The sequence below is a fragment of the Athene cunicularia genome (assembly GCF_003259725.1).
Source record: "Athene cunicularia isolate RWA chromosome 1 unlocalized genomic scaffold, athCun1 chr1_part1, whole genome shotgun sequence".
Lineage (NCBI taxonomy): Eukaryota > Metazoa > Chordata > Aves > Strigiformes > Strigidae > Athene > Athene cunicularia.
The window spans coordinates 66385598-66406978 of NW_020799091.1; the positions used below are offsets into that span (position 1 = coordinate 66385598).

At 35.4% G+C, this 21381-nt stretch overlaps 1 protein-coding gene across 1 annotated transcript in view; it reads right to left on the minus strand.

The window, feature by feature from the left end:
- The window catches only part of MRPS9 (mitochondrial ribosomal protein S9), a 33074-nt gene that overhangs the window by 10062 nt on the left and 1631 nt on the right, over window positions 1–21381 (minus strand). The window contains exons 2-6 of the mRNA XM_026847583.1: window positions 16910–17089; window positions 8811–8873; window positions 8683–8713; window positions 6348–6427; window positions 17–99 (exon numbers count right to left, since the gene is read on the minus strand). Of these exons, the coding sequence (XP_026703384.1) occupies window positions 17–99; window positions 6348–6427; window positions 8683–8713; window positions 8811–8873; window positions 16910–16954 (302 nt within the window). The 5' untranslated portion in view covers window positions 16955–17089. The remainder of the gene's footprint in view (window positions 1–16; window positions 100–6347; window positions 6428–8682; window positions 8714–8810; window positions 8874–16909; window positions 17090–21381) is intronic.

Sequence of the window (21381 nt, forward strand, 5' to 3'; positions counted from 1 at the left end):
CTAACTAGAAGCTTACCTCTCTTCCTTCTGAGGAAGAAGGTCTTGAGCTGTCAGTTGGTCTTGATACTTCTGAGCATTCAGCAATTTTTCATATGTTTCCTAAAATGTATATGGGAAAAGTATTTAAATGCATTTTTCCATTCAGTATTTAAATTTTGTTATTTAAAACACATATGTGGTTGTACTCTCCAAACACTTAAAATGCAGAGGTCAGAAAACAGAGCTCTGACAATTAAAAAAACCCCAAACTATAGCAAGTTAAATCTAAACCAACAAACATTTAGACAGTATATATAGTATTTTCATATGCAGTTCAAAGTAATTAATTTTGAATTCTACTCTTTTTTTCAGTGTTTGTTGCCTTCTTACATATGCTTGTAAAAAAATTCTCACCCATAAAGGCAAGTATATTTGTATAATGGATGTAACTCTAAAACATACTGCACAAATTTCATCAGTGCATCCACATTTTAGTTTGACTTCCTTAAAATACTGACAAGGTTTAAGATTGTTAATAATTTCATTTAGTTAGATTTTTGTGCATTTAGAGTGTCAGCTTCATTGGTGGGCTGTATCAGACAGAACTCCCTCTTATCCAGGCATGTCTGTAGGGACACACAAGGTCATATGTTTACCAAAATCAGAAGTGCTGTTCTTTCAAACATTAGATATATTTACTCTAAATTTTCAGCATTTTTAAAAAACTTTTTCTCAAAATTCTTAGCTATGATATTATTTTCAAACAATGCCATGACAGTGATTTACCACTTCAGAACAACAAAAGGAAAACATATTCCAAAAAGTCACACTAAAAATATTACAGAAGAAATATGCTTTTAATAAAGTATTTTCAGGGTTTTTTTCAGTTCAGAAACTTTCAGAGACTATTTGGTTCTCACATATAAAATCTAATACTCTGAATTATGACAGTGATTCAAATCACAAATTAAATAGGAGTATTTGCCGAAATAATTACAAATTATATTGAAACAAAACAGCATTATTGTATTACAACAAAGTACTTATATCCCAAATAATTTACCTCCATTAACAAGTGAAAATGGAAAGCTTATAATCACTGTCATATACTTAATATAATGAGTTTTAGTACATACTAGAGAGAAACTACAATGTAAAAATTAGTGGGCACAAGGAACAATGGTTAGTTGGGTTTTTTTTCCTTGAGTTACAAAAAACAGTAAAGCAAGAAATGTGAGACAGTTCTGTATTGTAAGAAATTAACCAATGAAACACTAGTTCTTAATACTGGGATTTGTAACACAATGCAGTGAAATTTCTGCAACCGTTTACATTTCAGAAGAAAAACCAAAGACAAAACTCCCTTGCTTAAACACCTACTGTTAAGCTGATTTATCCACTAATATAAAAATACACCTACACATATAGAATTAAAATACTTGTACCTGAAGTGTATGAACTAAAGACAGATTGCTACCTGAGCTGCACTCAAAGCATTAAAAGAGGGACAATTCACTGAAGTCTTTGATGCAGGTCACTGGTGACATTTTTAACAGCACAGTGGAACAAAGTATTTTTGGAATAACCCCACACTGTAAAATCCTGAAAAACAAAATGGACCACTTTTCTTTGAGGCAGCGTAAGAAGCATATATTATAGCAGTATGCCTCTCAGAAATCCTTTATTTTTTATAGATATAAGTATATCAGATAGGAACTTGGATAATTGTTCAACTTAAATTCTTCAAACACAGGAAACACTATATAAAAACGCACAATAAATCATATTTTTGACTATTTCCAAACCTTACAAATATATCTGTAGATCTCTAAGATAACAAAATACAGTAGCACTGCTTTGGGCAAGATTCATGCCACATCACACTAATCTTCACAGCTCCATTCAGAACTATTAGGCTGCAAAAATTATTGACTATACGTTAAAAGCACAAACATGGTTTGGGTTAGAGGGCATGAGGTGTGCCTGACACAAAGCGATTTTTAGGCATCTGTACTTGCATATGAGAATGAATCAGTATGGAAGCTTCTGCTCTGGACCACAGAGGGAGGGAAGGGGAAGGAGGGCTGTGGCTGCCCCTCAGCTATCTGGGGTGAGCTCAGTTTGAACATGCTTCACGATGCTTGCGAGCTCCACGAGTTTCTGCATTTGGAAAAAGTCAAACCAGGCGTGAAGGAAGTATTCTGGTGTTAGATGATCAGAAGAGATACTGGGTTACTTTACTAGGTATTATAAATGTATTAGGAGGTTTTTCACTTCACTGATAGTCTCTTGGCTTACCTCTTGCCTTCATAGGGCAGAGTGCGTCACCTCCCTACCTGGCAAAAGCAGTTTCCGCTCTGACGCCTCAGAAATACCCATCATCTTCATTAGACTCTGGCACATACATTTATGTATCGGAGTGGTCAGCAAAAAATACACGAACCAGGAGCTCAACAAAAATACAACTATATCACAGCTTTTTTTAAAAAGGCAGGGGGAAGGAATCACAGCTTTTAACTTAGGACAGGCTGACTGGAATCAGAATTGCTTCTTAACAGCAACTCAAGTATTTTCAGGTAAGATGACAAGTTAAAGGAAGACTTAAGGACTTTGTCATCATGTTCAGAAACTACTTATAAACACAGACAAATAAAATGAGATATGGGTTCTCACCCACGCGCTTTTAAGCCTCGGAAACTCATTGTTACAACAACAGAGAAAGCTTTACAATATCTGGAACAGTAAGATTTTCCTGCAGAACCTCCCTAGGTATTCCCAAAGAACACTGGCACTCCACAGCCTAAGTTATAGGAATGTGCACTTTAAGAATTAAAATGATTGCTTCAAACTGTTTTGGTTAAATGATAGCAATTATGTCCATTCATACAAAGAACCCTTTACACCACACATGAAGTCAAATTACCTTAAAAAGTAGTCTTTTAGAATACTTCCAAGCGTAAAAGAGACACTAAACAATTTCCTGCATATTACTGGCAACGACAGTGGACTTGTATCTCTTATGAAATAAAATTTTGGTCTGAAGTATTAAAAAATACACGTATTTAATCTCTGTATAGAGCTGAAGTCAACAGACTAAAAGAACCACTCACGTGTGAAGTATGTGGATGAGCCTTTGCAAAATCAGGAATCACATGTAATGCCCAATAATTTATCTGACAAATCTTCACTCCCCAACAGCTAGAGAAAGCTTCTGAAGACACACTTGCTTTTTCAAAGCTGGCAGGTGAAGATTTTACTAATCACTTCAGGATTCAATAGTCCAATTCATGAATGTACACATCTGTGTGCCTTGTAAACTCAGCTATTACACAATCAAAATAGCTGATTTCACAAGATTGGATATGTACTGAAACGCTTCCATTTCTAATAGAGAGATCAAATTTCAGATCTCTACAAAGATTCTCTTTTAAAATGAAAAAATAATATTCTTATTCTACCCTGCATAAAAAATTTAGGGAAAGAATTAGCAAATGGTACCCTAGGAGGAGAGATTTTGATGGGAAAAAAATATTTTAACATTTTGGTTAAAATATGCTGCAGAGCCCACATTTTACATCAGAGTTTGCATTTTTCTTTGCTTATGTCGTCTTGACTTCAGCATATAGTTTGGGGATTTTTAGGGTTTGTTTTTGTAAGAGTTAAAATGCTTTATTGTTAGACCATTACCTCTGAACTGTAACCTCTGATATTTCTAAAAAAGTACAAGAATAATTTTTTTAAATTACTATTTTGCTAGACAGAATGGTATGAAGAGCAGCTGCACATTACTAAATATATTACTCTGAAAATCTTTTAAGTTAAATTCTGATCAGATATACTATCAAACATTTGCGAAATAGTGTTTCATGCAATAGATGTTCTTTTGTGTATCAGAAGAAAAATAAATTGTCCTTTTCCCTACAGCTAAACTTTACTCAACAGGCAGAACAAAAGACAACAATGGAGTATAAACCAAATATAATTTATAAAAGTTCATTTAATATTCAAGTCATAACATATATATTGGCAGTTATAATACATGCAAATATACACAGTTTATTTTTAGTAATGATAATATTATCTATTAACATTAACTAAAATGATGCTGTGACCAGTTACATTACTAGCAATTAATAAAATTCAAGTTCCACATAAATCTATGTAGTAATTAATGGCATACAAGTTTAGGCTAAATACTTATGTTTATCCGATTTATTAGACTTAATGTAGCAATTTAAAGGACATCCTCAAATGGGATGGATTACTTACACGAGACTGTATTAACATACAACCCTTTCTTTTTCCCTAGCCAAATTAATTAGCTTTGAGACTTAAAAAATACATTTTCTTAAATACACATTAGTCTAATAAGAGGTTAAAACAATGTTGGGAATTTCATGCAGATTTCAGCTTTCTTTTGCCTGAATAAAAAAAACCCTGTGAAACCTCACATAATGGATTTAGGTTTATGGAAGCTTATTTAATGAAAATATTCATAAACAGCTGAAGAACACTCAAGTATCCTATACTAATGAAAAATGTATTTGTCAAAACGATTTGTTTGAAGGTGGTTGCCACACTGTTAGAAACAAGATGCACACTATTCTTTTAGAGATTTCCAAGGCAAGCTTGCATACCCTTTCTAACTGCTAGAATGAGCTAAAAATAAACTTGTGCTCCTTGTAAAATTTGTAATTTCTTCATTATGATGGAATGCAACAAAACATCTTGCCCTTGGGTTGCTCTGTTTCAGCCAAAACAAATGCAAATGGCTTGTCAGATGACAGCTGTTTGATAAGGCTCCTCTACAAGACCTGCATGCTTTACTTTTTTCCGTGAAACTTGGGATGAAAGGCAGAAGGCAGGAAGAGAATTAATGTAGCATACAGTCTAAAGGCAATGCTACAACCGTGATTAAGTAGAAAAGTTAAAAGGCACAGATTTTCCACAGCCTCGCTGCGTGCAACCCATCCGTGTAACAAGTTGACAGGCCTAGCGCGTCAGCTCCATCATCCTCTCCGACAGCTAAAACGCAGCATTGCATCCCTTTTCAGAGAAAATTTGCGTCTGCACCATGAAGCGTTGTACATTATTTCTTAGCACTGCAGGGGGCTCAAGTCCATATGGAACCTTCACAAATATTACCACAGATCAAACCAGCGGCGTTTCGAGGCAGATTTGACATACCTATTTAAATGAACAGCAGGGGTCCTCGGGCTGCCTCAGGCTGTGCAGGAGAAAACCTCTGTGGAAAGCCTATGCTGCAGCTCCATTACTCAGCAAAGACACACTCTACATTTATCATTCATTTCATTTCTGCCAGGGCAAGAAGCTCATTTGCCCAAGGTCAACAACAAAAAAAAAAGGGGGGGGCTGTTTTTTATTCTCCCAAAGAAATAAATGTACCTGACAAGTGGGGACTTTGTCCTTTGGGTACGCAGAACACAAATAAATATGAGATAATTCTAATAAAAACAGTACACTCAGTAAAGCTGTGCACAGAATTTGATAGCATAAATATTTTTTTTTGACAGCAGACTAACAAAATAACTAACTTTTTAAGACTATCTAATGAGGAAACAGAATCTGACACGATTGTCCAATTAAATATTTCTGCATACATTATTAATGCTTTTGTCTTCTATGAGTATCCATAAGAAACATGCACATCTTTCTATAAACTCTTCTGAAGAGGCAGATAATGCTTGTGCCACTGATGGTTGTAGACATGAAACATGTATTCACAATCCGTGTTAAGACTCAGGGTCTAGTGATGGTCTATTAGATACAGCTTTTTTCATAAAGGTAAACAGATGCAGATCCTTTACTCCTGGAACCATACTAATCAGAAAAAGCCTTAAGTTTGCATGAATGGAAGAGTCTTAGAAAAATCAATTAAGTAGTTTAAATGCAAATTTTCTTCACACTAAATGTCAGCACAAATAACATTTCCTATAGCTTTGCCCTTCAAGGGAAAAAAAAAAGCCCTATTTTTTTATTCTACAGTTAATTTTTTAGGAGAACCCATTTTTGTTGTATATGCATTCTCCACTACTAACCTTATGCTACTAACCAGATACAGCCTACAAGAAAGTGTTCAAACTAATCAAGCCTAGTCCATAGCCAAAATTGTAAAATACACCAAAAATTAAAGCAAGAACTATTATGGAGTCTGTTCTCTTAAATATAAAAATGCCCCTAATAATGGATATTTTGACAAAAATATACACTGCACTTAGCTTCAGTGGTGATATTATGTTCTACTGTGAAAACATGAGTAAACTCAGGAGCTTCTGATACACATCTCTAGAACTACGTGTACTTGACTGGGAGCTAACATTATTTATTACAGATTATAACATACTTACATGCATTAATGAATAATATGACTGCTTGCCAGTATAAAAAAGAAAGTGCAATGGTCGGCCATCTTCTCCCCACTGGATTTCTAAAGGAAAGCAAGATTAGACAAGAAAGAAATACACACTCACTAAAAAAAAAAATCCCTGGTATTTCATTGCAGTTATAAACCTCTTTCATAATACTGATTGCCTTTATAAATATCAAACAACAAAGACATTTTACAGGTGTTCAACCTGTCTGGAAATCTAATGATTTAGACTACCTTGTTAAAAAACAATTTTCATCTGCAATTATGACCAAATATTTAATATAGTATCTCTAAATATTGTTTAACATGAGAGAATCCCCCATGAACATCTTAAATAAAATTTCTAAGTCTGTATAGTTGGTATTATAGATAGAAGTATCCATTTTAGAATAAGAAGCAGCACAAATTAAGAAACAACTGAAATCTACATAATTATTGTGAATGATTAAAGATTAGCAGTTCTGGAAAACAGTCCTTTAAACCCAGAGTAAATCTGGTATTAGTATAATATGGCTAAACTAAATAAATTGTCTTTTGCAGGTAACAAATGTATTCAGAGCCTGGGCAATTTTAGGACTTGTTCATGTCAATAGATTTGGGATATTTAAATACAAAACCCTATGCTATAGTTTAGATAATTAGTTCAGCAGGAAAACACATGTTCCATACAACTCAGCACATCAAGTTTATTTATTAAAATAATGTTACTTAAGGACAAATATTTCAAATTCAGAAAAACAAACCCCAAACAAATATAACATGACAAAGATCTTTTCCAAATAAAGTGACAAATATAAAAACCTGAGAGCTTTTTAAATTGAATTGTAGAGAAATTTCCCACCCATTTTATCCAGTGATGTTCAAAGCTATCTATAAGCTACAAAGATAAGACTCCAAGAACCTGTCTGATAAGCATGATATGTTATAAGACATCATAATACAGCAGAAGTTGAATGTAAAGATGCAAAACTTACTAGAACAGAAGGAATATACCGGGGGCTTTTACCCACACATACTACTACTGGAATGTGTGAATTTCCATTTATGCAGCTGTGAAAGCATATTTTGGTGAAATTACTGTTCAGGGAACATTCTGAAGTATAAATTTACATTTCTGTACTTCAAAGTTATCAAAGGCATAATGCATAGACAAGACAAAGCTGCCTTAAAATAGATACTTATTGAAAGTGTTATTTTTAGATGTAAATAAAAAGATACACATTTATACTAATTAGTTCTTACACTCCTCAGGACACAGCTAGCATTTTAAAGAATTCTTTGGTCCTGAAAGCATATAGAATAGTAGCTTAGTTCTGCCATAACACACCACTTGGATTTTAAAATTACATAATTTTAACTCTTATCCTTTCTACTTTACAATACTGCCATTAGAAAAGAACACGTGATACCAATTAAAAGCTGAAATTCCAAAATTTCAGATAATTTAGACAGCTTTCAAAAAGACATAAGAATCCCCCAGAACATCAAGTATCAATTAATTCCAGAAACAGGAAAAGAGAGCAGAAAATTACATGATTTCACTGATAATCAGAAGTGTCCATACAGAACCTAAGAGCTCAGTGCATGTGGAATTTCACACTGATGATACTAGCTGATATGAAGTGTGAGCCAAAAGTGGACAACAGGTTATGTCATATCTTTTAAATATTCTATGTAAAATTATTTCAGCAATTTCAGTGGTGTTCTCACTGCCCAACATACTGGCATATCACTTGACAACTGCCACTTCATGTAGTGTCTCAGGAGCAAGACCAAAGACAGTATGGATGTAAGCACAGAATTAGGACTTTCTGGTCAAAACTGAGACATGATTGGGAGAGTTTCCACTCTCCCTATTCTCTTAACTGGCAATTTCAAAGCTGTAATTTCTAAGCTTTTAGAGCAATGAAGTTATCAGGAAAACTTTTGGTTTAAAAATAGTATTAATGAATATTTTATGGCTGTGATAAGACAGCTCTGACCAAAAAGCTACTGAATTCAACAGAAGGTTTTTCCCATGACTTCAACAGATTCTGCATGTCATCCTAGCTATTGTTTATTTTTAAACAGTTAAAAACATTTATCTATAGTCAGTTAACAAGATCTCTGAAAAGACCATTAGTATTCCAGAATTCAGTAGTATTTTTTATCCTAAAAACTAGGATATAAGATCAGGTTTTCTGCTTATGTCTTAGCAGTTATTAGGAACATGGGAAAAAAAAAAAAAAGTAAATCTGTGAAAATAAAGAATTCTACATATGCAAAAATTCTAATACTTAGAAACAATTAAAAAAATATCTATGAACACTTACTCCTCTGCTCCGGAAAAATTGCAGTAGGATGCTGTAAATAAATAAATAAACAAATATCAGCAAAAGGAAAAAGTTACTTAAAATATCATGCTACAGTTATTCAGAAATGCAACAACAAAAAATCCTACCTTCATCATGGGCCTGGCATGTCGCTCAAATAAGCCAGAAGGAAAGAGATATGCAATAGCTCTCTGCAAGAAAAAAAGAGAGATATGTATTTTTTTTCCACAAAAGCATCATCAAAACATTTCTTGGGTACTTTCTGTTGAGAAAAAGAGCGTAACTTTTGTACTGTAGGCAACCAGATCAGTAAGAAAGAGTGCCACAGGAATCCTCAGGAAAAAGAAAACCTCATTCTGAAAGCTATACTCTTACTACACCAGAATGAGTGAACTTTCTTCTGTGAAGTTTATTTGTTATCATGTGCATTTATCATTATTTACTAGAACTACTCAAGTGCAAAGACCATCTTTATACACAGTGATTCTCCCTAAAATTTCAAGTGCTGTGGCTTCTAGAGGAAATCACAACATTTAACTTTCTGAAAATATCAGTGCTTGTTAACAGTGCCTACTGACAGACCAAGCATGGCAATTTTATTTAAAGCAACTGGACAAAGTTCTACACATTTAGAATCCCAGTTTCTACAGACATAGCTTCCTCAAGTCTAGAAGCAATGTTTGTTGTGGCAGCAGAAGATACTTTACATAGCCTAAATAAGCATTTCATTGATCACTGCATTTGGAAACAACTGTGAATCACTACAATCTTTGCTGAACTTGAACTAATTGCTCAGAGAAGAAAGACTCTTAAATGCCATCTTTCTTGTCCTTAGATACCTAAGGGTTTATTAAAGCAATTTAGAAAAGCATGTAACATTCATTAAACATTCATCCTTTACCACTGTTTTTACTAAGTACAAGGTACATAATTTGCCTTTACTTAACCAGTATCTACCACTATTCACGGGATGTATAAAGTTAGTATTCTTTGCCTTCCACAAATAAAGTAGGTATACCAACATTTCAAATCATTCTGGCAAAATGTAAGGCAAAGCACCTCACAAGGTTAAATTCAATGACATACATTCCTGTTCAAGAGCATCTTACTCTCCCTCTACAATGTAGCTAAAATATAATTTAATAAAACAAAAAGACACATTTATTAGAGCTGTTTATTTCCATTTGTTTTTAAAAACAAAATAGAAAAATCTAGCCCCAGATGTAGGGGTCTGGCAAGTGTAGCCATCTTCAGGCAGTGGGTAGTAGAACTTAAGATGGAAATTTTGTGCTTGTACAGTAACATGGACTAACTGAATAAACCCCACTGGCAGTGGTCTCATTTATATTTCCATTAGACAGTATGGAAAAGTAGAATTACAATAAAATCAGAGTTTAAAATTTTCTCTTAGGAAGAATGACTCTGTTGGTTAGGCTACCTTAGGGCCATTATTTGCTGATATTTTTTTCTACGGATATGGAGCGGTTTGTCAGTGTTTCAACTGATTTAATATGCATAGAGTGTAAAAAGACCTAACCTATTACTTCCATTAATCCCCTACTGGCATTCTGAACAGAAATTTTGAGAATTCTGAAGCAAACAAAAGGCTTAACTTGATTTTATGAAATGGTAATTTTGTTTCTCTTAGTGACTACTGTATTCCCATTTGTTAGTCAATGGGCATTTTATGCATACACACAGTAGGTGAACACCTATTTATGAACAAATGGGGATTAATTATGATGACAATAGAAATCTGCTGTGAGCCAAATGATGTTAAACAAACACCTTATATAAGATATTAAAAGAATTTATTACAGGATACCAAGACTGACTGTGTGTGTACTTAAGACACAGCCTTTATACAAGCATTTCTGGAATCTCAGTCAAAACAGTTACTGTAACTATGACAACTTAATAAATGCCAAATATAACAATTTAACATTTATAATTAAGAGAGCAGCTGCCATCTGAGACCTTATACTTCTAGACAGTTTATTTTATGTCACTTGAGTGTATACTCATGTCTTTCAGGCTAAAACATAAACAAACCCTCTATTAAGAAATCCTTGTATCTCCTTTCAGCTCTCCACGCAACAACTAGCCAAAGAATAACAGTTCACTTTATAAATTAACTTTTTTGTTGCTCCAAAATGGAAAGAAATAGAGTCTTCCAGCCTTCTCCCTTTTTATGGAAATGTAATCAAGGATGGGGTATTTGTCTTCACATCCCATTAGAAACTATCCTGGGAAGCAACAGACTCAGTTCAACTTTATTCAGAAGTTTCTTCTTAATTTTAAATAGCTGTGTCCTCAGACTGTACTTTTAGCAACTATATGGCAAGTCAGTCTGCCTCTTGGAAACTTCATTTATAGAAACTTATTTTGTCTATGCAAATGTTTCAGTTTTGTAGAAAAGTAGCATTTCAGAAAAACTGTAATTCAACACTCATGTACTAGCAATTAAGATGGTGGATCAACCTTACAAATGACATCAGAGTCAGTGTCTCCAAAATGCAGCTGGAGCACATAAATAACCATGAAATATTTTCCTGAAATTTTTTGACAATGTCTTCAGATTTGGAACACAGGCTTCCTTACAGGAATCTCCAAGTTTCAAGTCAAAATTCTGTACAGAATTAACTGCATGTTCTCCATTTTCCTGAAGATTTAAAAAGCAGGCGAACAACCCTCTTAAAACTTTATAAACAAGGTTTAAATGCTAGGAGTAAAGTTCCCAAGAAACTTTTTAGATTTAACTGCAGTTTTCCATTCCAGAAGTGGTTTTCAGCTTAACCATCATGGTCCATATCCTTCTTATAGTGCTTAATTTGACTTGAACTCTAGATGAGAAATAAAATGTTCTGAATATCACCAAGAACTACTTTCTTCAGGCCATCATTTTAACTATACAAGTTTCATTCATCTCACTCTAGTTTCCACAGGTTCTCAGCTGCTATTTCACAATTCTATTTGTGAAATGACACTGTTGCCATTGTCTTCGGAAATAAAACACAACTCTTCAAAAAAGAAACATCCATAATTATTTTCTGCAAAAACATGATTAAAAAACCCTGGTACCTAGTAACACAATGGTATTTCCAAGAATAATTACATAAACTCCTGGAAAATAGTGGAATGGGTACAGACTGCTTCTGCTATGAGTTGCTAAAAAAAACAATTTTAGACATTTCCTTTTGGAATTTGAAGGTGTTTGTTTTTAAAGTCTACTGTTGATCCACACAGGAAAAAAAAATAGTCATTGGTAAACTTAGCATTCCTGTAACAAACTAAAAGGAATCCTGTTCTAGTATCACTTGTTGAGGGATCAGATGATTCAATATACTGCCCACAGGACTACAATGTCTTTCACTTGCAGCTATAAATTTGAATTCAAGCCAGTTGGAATAATGAGAACAAGCTTCCATCCCTATTAAAAAAATCCTATCTGGCAGTCCTTCAAACATGCAAACCAATTCATTAGATAATCTGTCCAGCACTGCACAAGGCATACTGTGCTAATTCAGTATACCTGCCACACCACCATCAGACCTCTTCATTGTGCATGTTGCACATGCTGACTTCTGATCCTCCTTCCCTTCCTATCTATCTGCAAGCCAAGTTTTTTGTTCACTCACTTTCTCAGACATCAGAGCCTAACTCAAACAAGTTCAGCTGGGTTACTGTAAGGGTTACTTTTTTTTTTTGTCTTGACAAATTAAGAATTCAATACTTCAATTAGAATAGACTGAGTCATATTGGGATAGGGGAAAGACACTGAGACAGTTCAGTCCTTAAATAAGCCACCATATGGAGGAGAGGTTTGGCAGAGCAAATTGATCCTGCCCAAGTGTCTTCCCACACCTTTTTTTTAGATCTACAGCTCAAACACAAAACATTCCAATAATTTTAATTGCTTGAATCATACCCAAAGAGAGTTATCTGAGGAAATAATCTAAGAAAAGGTATTTTGCAGAAAACAAAGAAAGAAGAAAAAAAACCCCAAACACCTCCATGCTAGGGTTCCCTTGCAGGAGCATCCTTTTTGGCAGAGGGCTCAAGAATCCAGATCATTCCTTTTTAAATATACACGAAACTTTAGCCATCAAAACACTGAGATGCGAAGTGACACTTTATGCCATAATGCTTTAATGAAATGCCTGAGCAATAGCTGTTTCAGCTTCTTCTACTCCTCAGCTTGATCACACAAGAACCACGTCCCTTCCTAAACCCTGCCTCTTGAATCACATTATTTAGCCACTGTACTTCAGCAGAAATGTTTGCTGGAACAGCTGTTTTTCCTTTGAACCACACTAGCAACATTCTTTAAAAGTTTTCAACATCCAAAATCTAGAATATTTGGGGTAGCACCAGAAACGAAACAAAAATGGGATGGAAAATGTTAAATCAAATAGATTTTTATTTAGCAAGACAGAAAAGGTTAAAACAAAAAGTGACACAGATAAATTTATCTTCTAAAACAAAATGCTCCTCTAACAACTAACTACTAAAATTTATTGAAACCACCCCAATCATTTGCCACTGTTTATCTAAAGCTGAATTCTAGCTTGGGCAGAAAGAAATTTCAAGTTCACAGTGACACATCATTTTTACCCCATCACATGAAGAAAAAAACCACTAACCCACTTTTTCTTTTAATATACTTTTGTTATACTGATTAATCATTTTCAAAACAAAAATTATTAAAAATATTAAAAAATACAGTAGTCATCAGTTCAGATGGACTTTGATACAGAAGAAAATACTAATGCAGGAGTTTGGCTCCACTGGAGAAAAAAAAAAAGTTGGAAAAAACATTCTAGCATCAACTATTTAAAAAACAATACAAAACCCATTTGTTGTATTTCTTGTAAGGACAATGCTGGACAACATTCTCTTCTTGCAAACAAAGTTCAGAAATGCATTTTGTTCTGAATAACATTTCTGACATTTCACATATGCCAATATTCACTCATTTTTAACATGCTGCATTGCTAAAAATTGAATGTTATTTAGAAATCCGATGTGCTGAGCCACTTTTAAAAGCAAGTAATACAGCCTACTTTTCATTAAATCTTAATTCATAAGGTCATAAGGCAGGCAGACAGCAAGAAAAAATCACCTCGGATCTCTGGCTTTTGAGTTTTACTAACTCTTATGGAGAAAGAGTATTGCTTTATGGTGAGCTCATATCTGGAAGAGCATTTAGTGACTGCATAAAAATGAATAATAAAAATACTGGCATATAAATAGGTCATGAAGATTAAGATGCTTTTCCTGTATTAATTTTACTTAGATTTCTGGGCTTTAAAGTAGAATATCACAGAACTGACAGCAGAAAATGAAGGTAGGCTGTTTACCACAACCACAAGTTAAAGTTAAATCACAAAATAAAAGGATTACAGACTCAACCGGGGAAAAGCACTAGGTCAGGACTGCAATCTCTATTAATTAGGTATCCCAGCTGGGCAGCGGGTATGCAGCTGTTAACTTGATCAATGACTTACCTAAATGTCATCTCTACTGATTCGCTTATAAATTACCAGCAAGTGAGACTAATGTACAGGTGCTAATTTATTTAAACTGTTCTCTGCAGTTCTACATAGCTTTATAAACTGCATCTGGCACCTAATGTTAGCTGTCAGTTGTACTTAGACATGCCTGTCCTAACGACTCTGTTCATTAGAAATGAGCACAAATTATGAAATATTGTGAAAAATGATACATCAAATGGAATGGGCAAAGCAAATCAATTAGAAAAACTTCATAGCACATATTCACACATAGGAGAATAAAACCTTCTAGCTTCAGAGTGAGGTCTATAATACCAATTAAAAAGCAATTGGTAGACTTCTGCAGAGTTATATATCAATTTGCTGTATTTTTTTCTCCTCCAGAAATACAGTTGTAATGCACAGCTTAACTTTTCATTCCTAAATAAAAGCATCAGTAAGAGGCAATTCTGATTCCACAACATCCAGAAGGATTAGCAAGTAAGTCAACTTATTTTCCTGTTTAAAACTTCACAAGGTTTAGCTTTTATTAAACTACACCTAAAACTCTGGTGAAGAACAGAATCCTATGATGTCTACTTTTGAAATACATTGAACAGATTAACAGTAAAAGACATGGAGGTATATAAGCATTCATAAGAAAGAATTATTACTGTTCAAAATGTAAAACTTCATAATTCTCCTGCCAGTGCTTAAGCAGCTTTTATATTTTTATAACAGAAATTTAATTATGCATAGCAGACACTATTACACACTCTTAAGTATTTTCCAACACCTGATGGAATATGAAGAAGTCAAACATGTACCAGATACTTGCTATCACCAAACAAAACACTACTCTTTTGGCTGCACTTCCCCTCTTTTCAGAAACAGTCTGCAAAGCAGTCCCATACTTGTCACCTGCACTACATTTGTGAAAGCTAATTTCCAAAATGAATCTGCTTTTATTAATGACGGAACTCAGTTAATTTAGTGCAAATGATCGTAGTGCTGTGGATTCAGAAAGAAGCCACTACTTAGATATGGTCATCTTCCATTGCTTGCAGTCTTGCTGTCTGTAAGCCTTCCCCCAAGACCCTATCAAGGAAGGAAGCCAGGCTGCAGATTAATGCATTCTCCTACCATTAACCTTTCGGGCAAACTGAACTATTAGCATCATCACTGTACTGTACTAACACGGGAGGCATTCTGGTGGCAGGTCTGTGCATGAATACTTCACAAGGAAGTAACTCAAAAAGACAGAGGTCATTAACCATAAGAAAGAACATCTGAAAAACACAGGAAAAGGAAATTCTATAGTCTGTGCAGAAATAGAAAAGTCAATGTAAAGAAACAGGCTGCTATTACTGCCGACCCAAATGCCTCAATGAATACTTTTACTGTTGACAGGACCTCATCCACTCTATACTGAGATGGGAAGGGTCCCTGCATTAGCACTTGTCTGTAGATAGAGCAAAGTGGTATCTGTGATTCTAAATGAAAGTAGTCACAGTATCAGTGCATAGCTTTGTACTCATAAAGCTTGATTTCCTACAGATTTTTTATAAAGTCAAGCTTCCTTTATGGATTTTTCTGAGACCTGATAAAACTCAAGTCTCATTTCAGCCTTCCCAGCAGGCCATTAACTGTGTGTCTCTACTTTGGTGTCTATTTTCAGAGAAGTTTTCAGAACTTAGTTTTGAAGCCTGTCAAATGTGTTTGAAATCAGCCTGTATCACCACCTACAGATGTAGCTCTTTCCTGGCATAAGCACACTGTCAAGATCTCTTATGTAGACACAGCTATGCTGACAGAATTTTGCCACTGAGAGGGGCAACAAACAGTCTCCTTGCCCTGAAAACACTAAGCCATGCACACCTCTTTTGGCACATATCACATTACTATGTCTACCCCGAGGGCCCTGCTGATATACTGTGCTGCCATGGATATAGTAATAGTGTTGTTACTGCACAGAGAAAGATTCAACCATGAGACTTCACACAGCTTCACCTAAGAGTAAATGTCACCAAATGACATTTCTCCCTCTACCTCTGATGTGTGATAAAAAAAAGACAGAAATGACAGAAGTGAAGACCAGGTGGGACATTAAAAAAAATCCATGCAACAAAACATTTTTGTGAAAGGGAGCATATCTATACATGAGCCTAAATGACACAAAGAAAGAGAAGACCACCCATCTGTCAGTTGTCAGAGGGAATGGCAATAAAATAGTATGTTTGGAGCTATTGATATGAGCTTAAATTCACATCTGTATTAAAATCCCTAAGCTAAAACTGTTAGTTGTAAAACATCCTATAAATTTTAATTTGCATTACCAACAACCACAGTATCACACAAGAAAACCTGACCTAAATACACACAGCAGGTCAAATTGTGGGCAAACACTTCAAAGTACTACATAAACCTTTACAGTGCCTCTTATAACCTCTGATCAAGGGGATTATCCATTAGTACTTTTAAAAAGAACCTACTGTGCTTTAGCAAGATATGGTATACAGCTCTATACTGTGATGTGTGACCTCACATGGTAGCAGGGGTAGAATCTCTATTCACAGGCACAGCTGCAATGTTTGCAATGTATAGTAGCATTCTTTCTTATTCTGACAGTTTGATTAAAATTCACAGAGAGCTGAGGGGCTCATGCTGAAGTAAAGTGCTTTCAATATCTGAAACTCTACAGTAAATTACTTCTCCAACAGAGCAACTGTACTTACATCAATATCCTCTTGGGTAAAAGTTTCTGGATCTTCTCCCATCATGTTGGCTAAATGTCTCTTTCCTAGGTTGAACTCTTCAATCTGTTTTTTAATAAATTCCTCCGTGTATTTTTCAGGTCCTGAGGCTCCTACATTTTTCCTCTGCACTGCTGTAGTGGTATAGATTAGCCTTAACGTCTAACAAAAACAGAAAAGAAAAAAGTGAGATTTTTTTTTATATTTTTGGCACAGTGACCTCTAAATAAAACTAATAGTCTAAACAAGATATTCATACCTATAATAAGATTCAACACATTATTGTATTACGTTAGAAAAGGCAGCATTACTCATTAAACCATTTTCTCCCAATTGTTTAATGCCCTTAAACAGACAAACACATTCTAAAAGTTGATCATTTTCACAGATTACAAATAACTCAGAAGGTTTATCTGATGAAGAAACATAGTATCATGTCAGGAACATCCAGTAAAAGCAAAACACAGCACTGATCAACAGACACAGTCTTAAAATTAAAATCTATCAGCAAATAAGCAGGTTTTTCCTTCACCTAAACGCATCCCGTAAGTATGAAAAGAATCTGCAGGGCAGCTTTCTAGTGGCTTTCAGAAGCATGTGGTTGCACAGATACTGGTAAAGATTCTGGAAAGGTGAAGGGAGTGTTCCTTCCTTGTTCCCAGTGCCAGCATGGACCATAAACTATTTCACCATCTCAGGTAGAACAATTAGAAAGGTAGTAGAGTAGCTCTCACCAGCAAATACTACTGAGCACTGTTCCAGCTTAGAAGTCAATACTCAGGGAACAGTTATCTTTTGATCTTTGTGAGATACAAGCTTGGTTTTTCTTCTGTCAAGACAATCAGTAGTTAAGAGAACTAATTTCAATCAAGCTCTCTGCCAGCTGAACAGGAGCTTCACTGACTGAGCAGTAATGTCCCAGTTCTGGCCTAGTGCCAATATTATGCACTATTTTGTCTCTCCAACATTAGTATTAAAGTCCTCTGCAGCTTAATTATTCCACAAACTGAATGAGAACTGATTATTTGTGTGGTCTTCTGCGGGTGGAGGGAGGGAATCGCAAGAAAAAAGGGTGTGTGGGACAGAAAAGCAAAGACAGAAAAAGAATCACTTTGAATCAGAAAAATATACAGTTTTGTTCACCAGATAGTACCCAGAAACACTTCTCTCCAGCCCCTTTAATGTGCCTCGGCTTGGCTTTGTAAGCAGACAGTGCAGTTCCACAAGGCAGAGCTAGCCCATCTCACAGTCCATCCCTGCTAGCATTCTTTCCTCACTCCCTCTACCTACCTGCCCCACACCAGCTCGGGCACTTGTAGCAAGCCAGGTCAGCTCCCTAAATGTGGCAGACCACTAATTTCTGCTTCTTCCCAGCCAGTGAGCAGTTCTCAGCTGAGCTGCTAAGACCGAGTGATTAAGAGAAGGTTCCAAGATGAGTCAAAATTGACACAAGACAGTGGCTGAACCACACAACTGGAAGCAAGGCAGTAGAGGAGGGGAGTTCTCTCCATTTCTTTGAGCAAATTATTAAATTGCCTCTGCTGCTCCTGGAGCTGTAGCCTCAGTCTACCTTTAGCCAAAATTAAAACCCAAACACACACGAAGTGAACTAGTTAAGAGTTGTTATTACGAGGAACAGAATAAAGCTAGTATTTGAAATTATTAAATGTCCTCCAAGTGACAAGAATTGTCTTCTCCAGATCAGAATTTAGACATGTTGATCATTTCAATGGATTTTACCATTCTGAGTTAAGCTAGTATGAATAGCACAAAACTCTTGCTATATCTTCCCATAACTAATGCAAATACAACTGTAATCTTCAAACTCAAATTATAACCACAATGATACAAACACACATCTCATGAGACCAAGAATACATGGATCTATTTGCAAGACAAACACAAAAGTAGGTTGAACTTCCACCTTCTGTTAGTATCATAGGTTAGCTTACACAAACTTCTCCTGTGACTAGAAGCTTTGGGTGTTCTGATTAATGGCCAAGTCCTACATGAACAGGAAATGAAACACAGCTTCTCCTGTACTTTTACAGAGCCCAGACCAGACATTCTGGATGTCTGGCAGCCTAGGATGGACTGGTCCAACACCTCCAATTCACTGCACATATGTAAAGCTATTCATGATCAATTTACCCATCTGAGACTGTCCAGTATACAACCCCAGTTAAAATTTCAACTTGGAATAAAGACTACAATACCCTGCCTTGAACCTACATACAGCACATGCCTGTGCTGCAGGGTAGGTCCTGTGAATTCAATAAGGTTTGATATAGAAGGTAATCTTTGAATAACAAGGTCGCACAAGATGGAAAGAACTGACCCTCTACGCTTTTACAATTTGACATAGATAAAGATATGCCTTTCAAGGTATGTACCTCAGAAAAGTAACCGATACTTCCGTCAGAGAAGATTTTAAACAGCTCTAAGGCACAATTTGGTGCTGAAGAACCTGTTGTTGATTTGTTTTCTCCACAGCTTGTACATATCATACTCAATGCCAGTCCTGGTCTGATCCTTTTATTTATTTTTATATATATATATATATATTTATATATATATATATATTCATTAATGTTTTCTGTGAGGTTACATTGACATATACAGAATTAAAAGAAAAATAATCAAAATTTTAAACGTACACATTTTCAACACGCAAGGCTCTGGTGATTTCCTTAGAAAACAGTAAGGAAAGCAGAAGTATCTCTGCAAATTTCCTATTCTTCTCTCCTAGTCACTCCTCAGGAAAGAATTCATCTTCTGCCTTGCTTGTCTTAATAGTAACTAATTATTTGTAATTCTTGTTAATGAACATTTGATTTGTTATTACTTGGCCCAGAACTGCTCTCTTTCTGCTATGCTTTAAACAGAATACTTTAAAAAAGATTGCTTTCATCTTATTCCTGTCAATTTCTATTGTAATTTTCTCATTTTTGTCCTCCTTCCCTCAAGCTATTCATATTCTTCCCTGGTTTCAATTCGTCACTAATCAAAAGTCCCTGGACACACAAACTGTTCATAATTAGAAAACAGCCTCTTATGCAAATTAATATCTATTGTATTGGGTACCTCTTCTGGGATAAGAGTACTATTTCATGGGTGGTACAGGCAAGAACTGCAAAGCACAGCTAAATGCTTCTGGCATTTCAGTCAAACAAGAAAGCACGCTCCTCTACTTTCTAGATGAAACCACAGGCTTGCATTCAGTTCTATACACATTTCATAAAGCATTACCACAGACAGCAGCCTCACCGTTTTTTTCAATAGCAATGGTTATCAACAGTACTTCTGAAATAACGCACTCTTCCACGAGGACATGGGAGAAGGGAAAGCCTTTACTTCTGGATGCAACTACTTGGTATTAATCCTCCCCTCCCAACTCCTTCCTGAGCAACCTAGCATTAAAACAGTTTGGCAAATCCTGATTTTCCAGGAAGACAGTAAATTTATAGAAAAACAGCTTATGTAAAATTTGTCTCAGAAGAAAAATTCAACACCTTTTTCAGACAACTTCAATTTCTCCAGCCTATTTTTTACAAGAGAAATAACTAGGACCTGTCTGTTTACTCATCCTTTTGCTTCACTGGAGTTATATGGATATAAAACCAACATGTATCACTAATGGACAAATCAAGTTTCCTGTATTTTTTGAATGGGAGGAAAGGGGAATTGGAGACAGAAGGCTTGAATTCAAAAGAAAACATCCATTTTACAGCATGACAGCTACAGAGCTAGATATAAGACAACACCAAAATGACATGGCATGCACACAGCTACATCATTTTCGTGTTGCTTCCATGCTCTAAGCTGGCAGACTTCAACCACCTCCTTTTCCAAGACCATGCAGTGCAGAGACAAATTTGGACTAAAGTTTTCTTTGGGGTAGAGTTTCTAGCACTAGGATATGCAGAGCCAGATGTACAACCACATCAGCATGCAGCACTAAAGCTGCCCTGTGTCCACTGCTCCGATCACTGGCACAGCTAGTGCTACTGAACCCAACAGATATATAAGATATCAACAGTGGTCTTCTGGTCACTTGTCACACAATAAAAAACATGTATTATGTAGGAATCATACAGAATGTAAATGCTCGGACCCATCCCGAGTTCCTAAAGATTTAATTTTTGCTCAATAGGTGAGTTTGGGCTTTCTAGTGAGCTGTTTCACAAAAATGTGTTTTAACTGATTTCCTTAAACATATTTACATAACCTCAGATTTCAGCCTACAAGCTAATTAGGTGAACCACTATCAGGTTTATGTTTTAAGATTTTGTAAAACACATCAGAAAGTATCACAAGGTGTCAGCAAACATGCATAAGTGATTTCATATTCCTTCTTACACCTGATTTCACAAAGTATTTCATCAGAAGAAACTTTTTCTCAGAACAAAGTCTCTTGACAGGTTACTGTAAAATTGCATCTCCCCCCCCCCCCC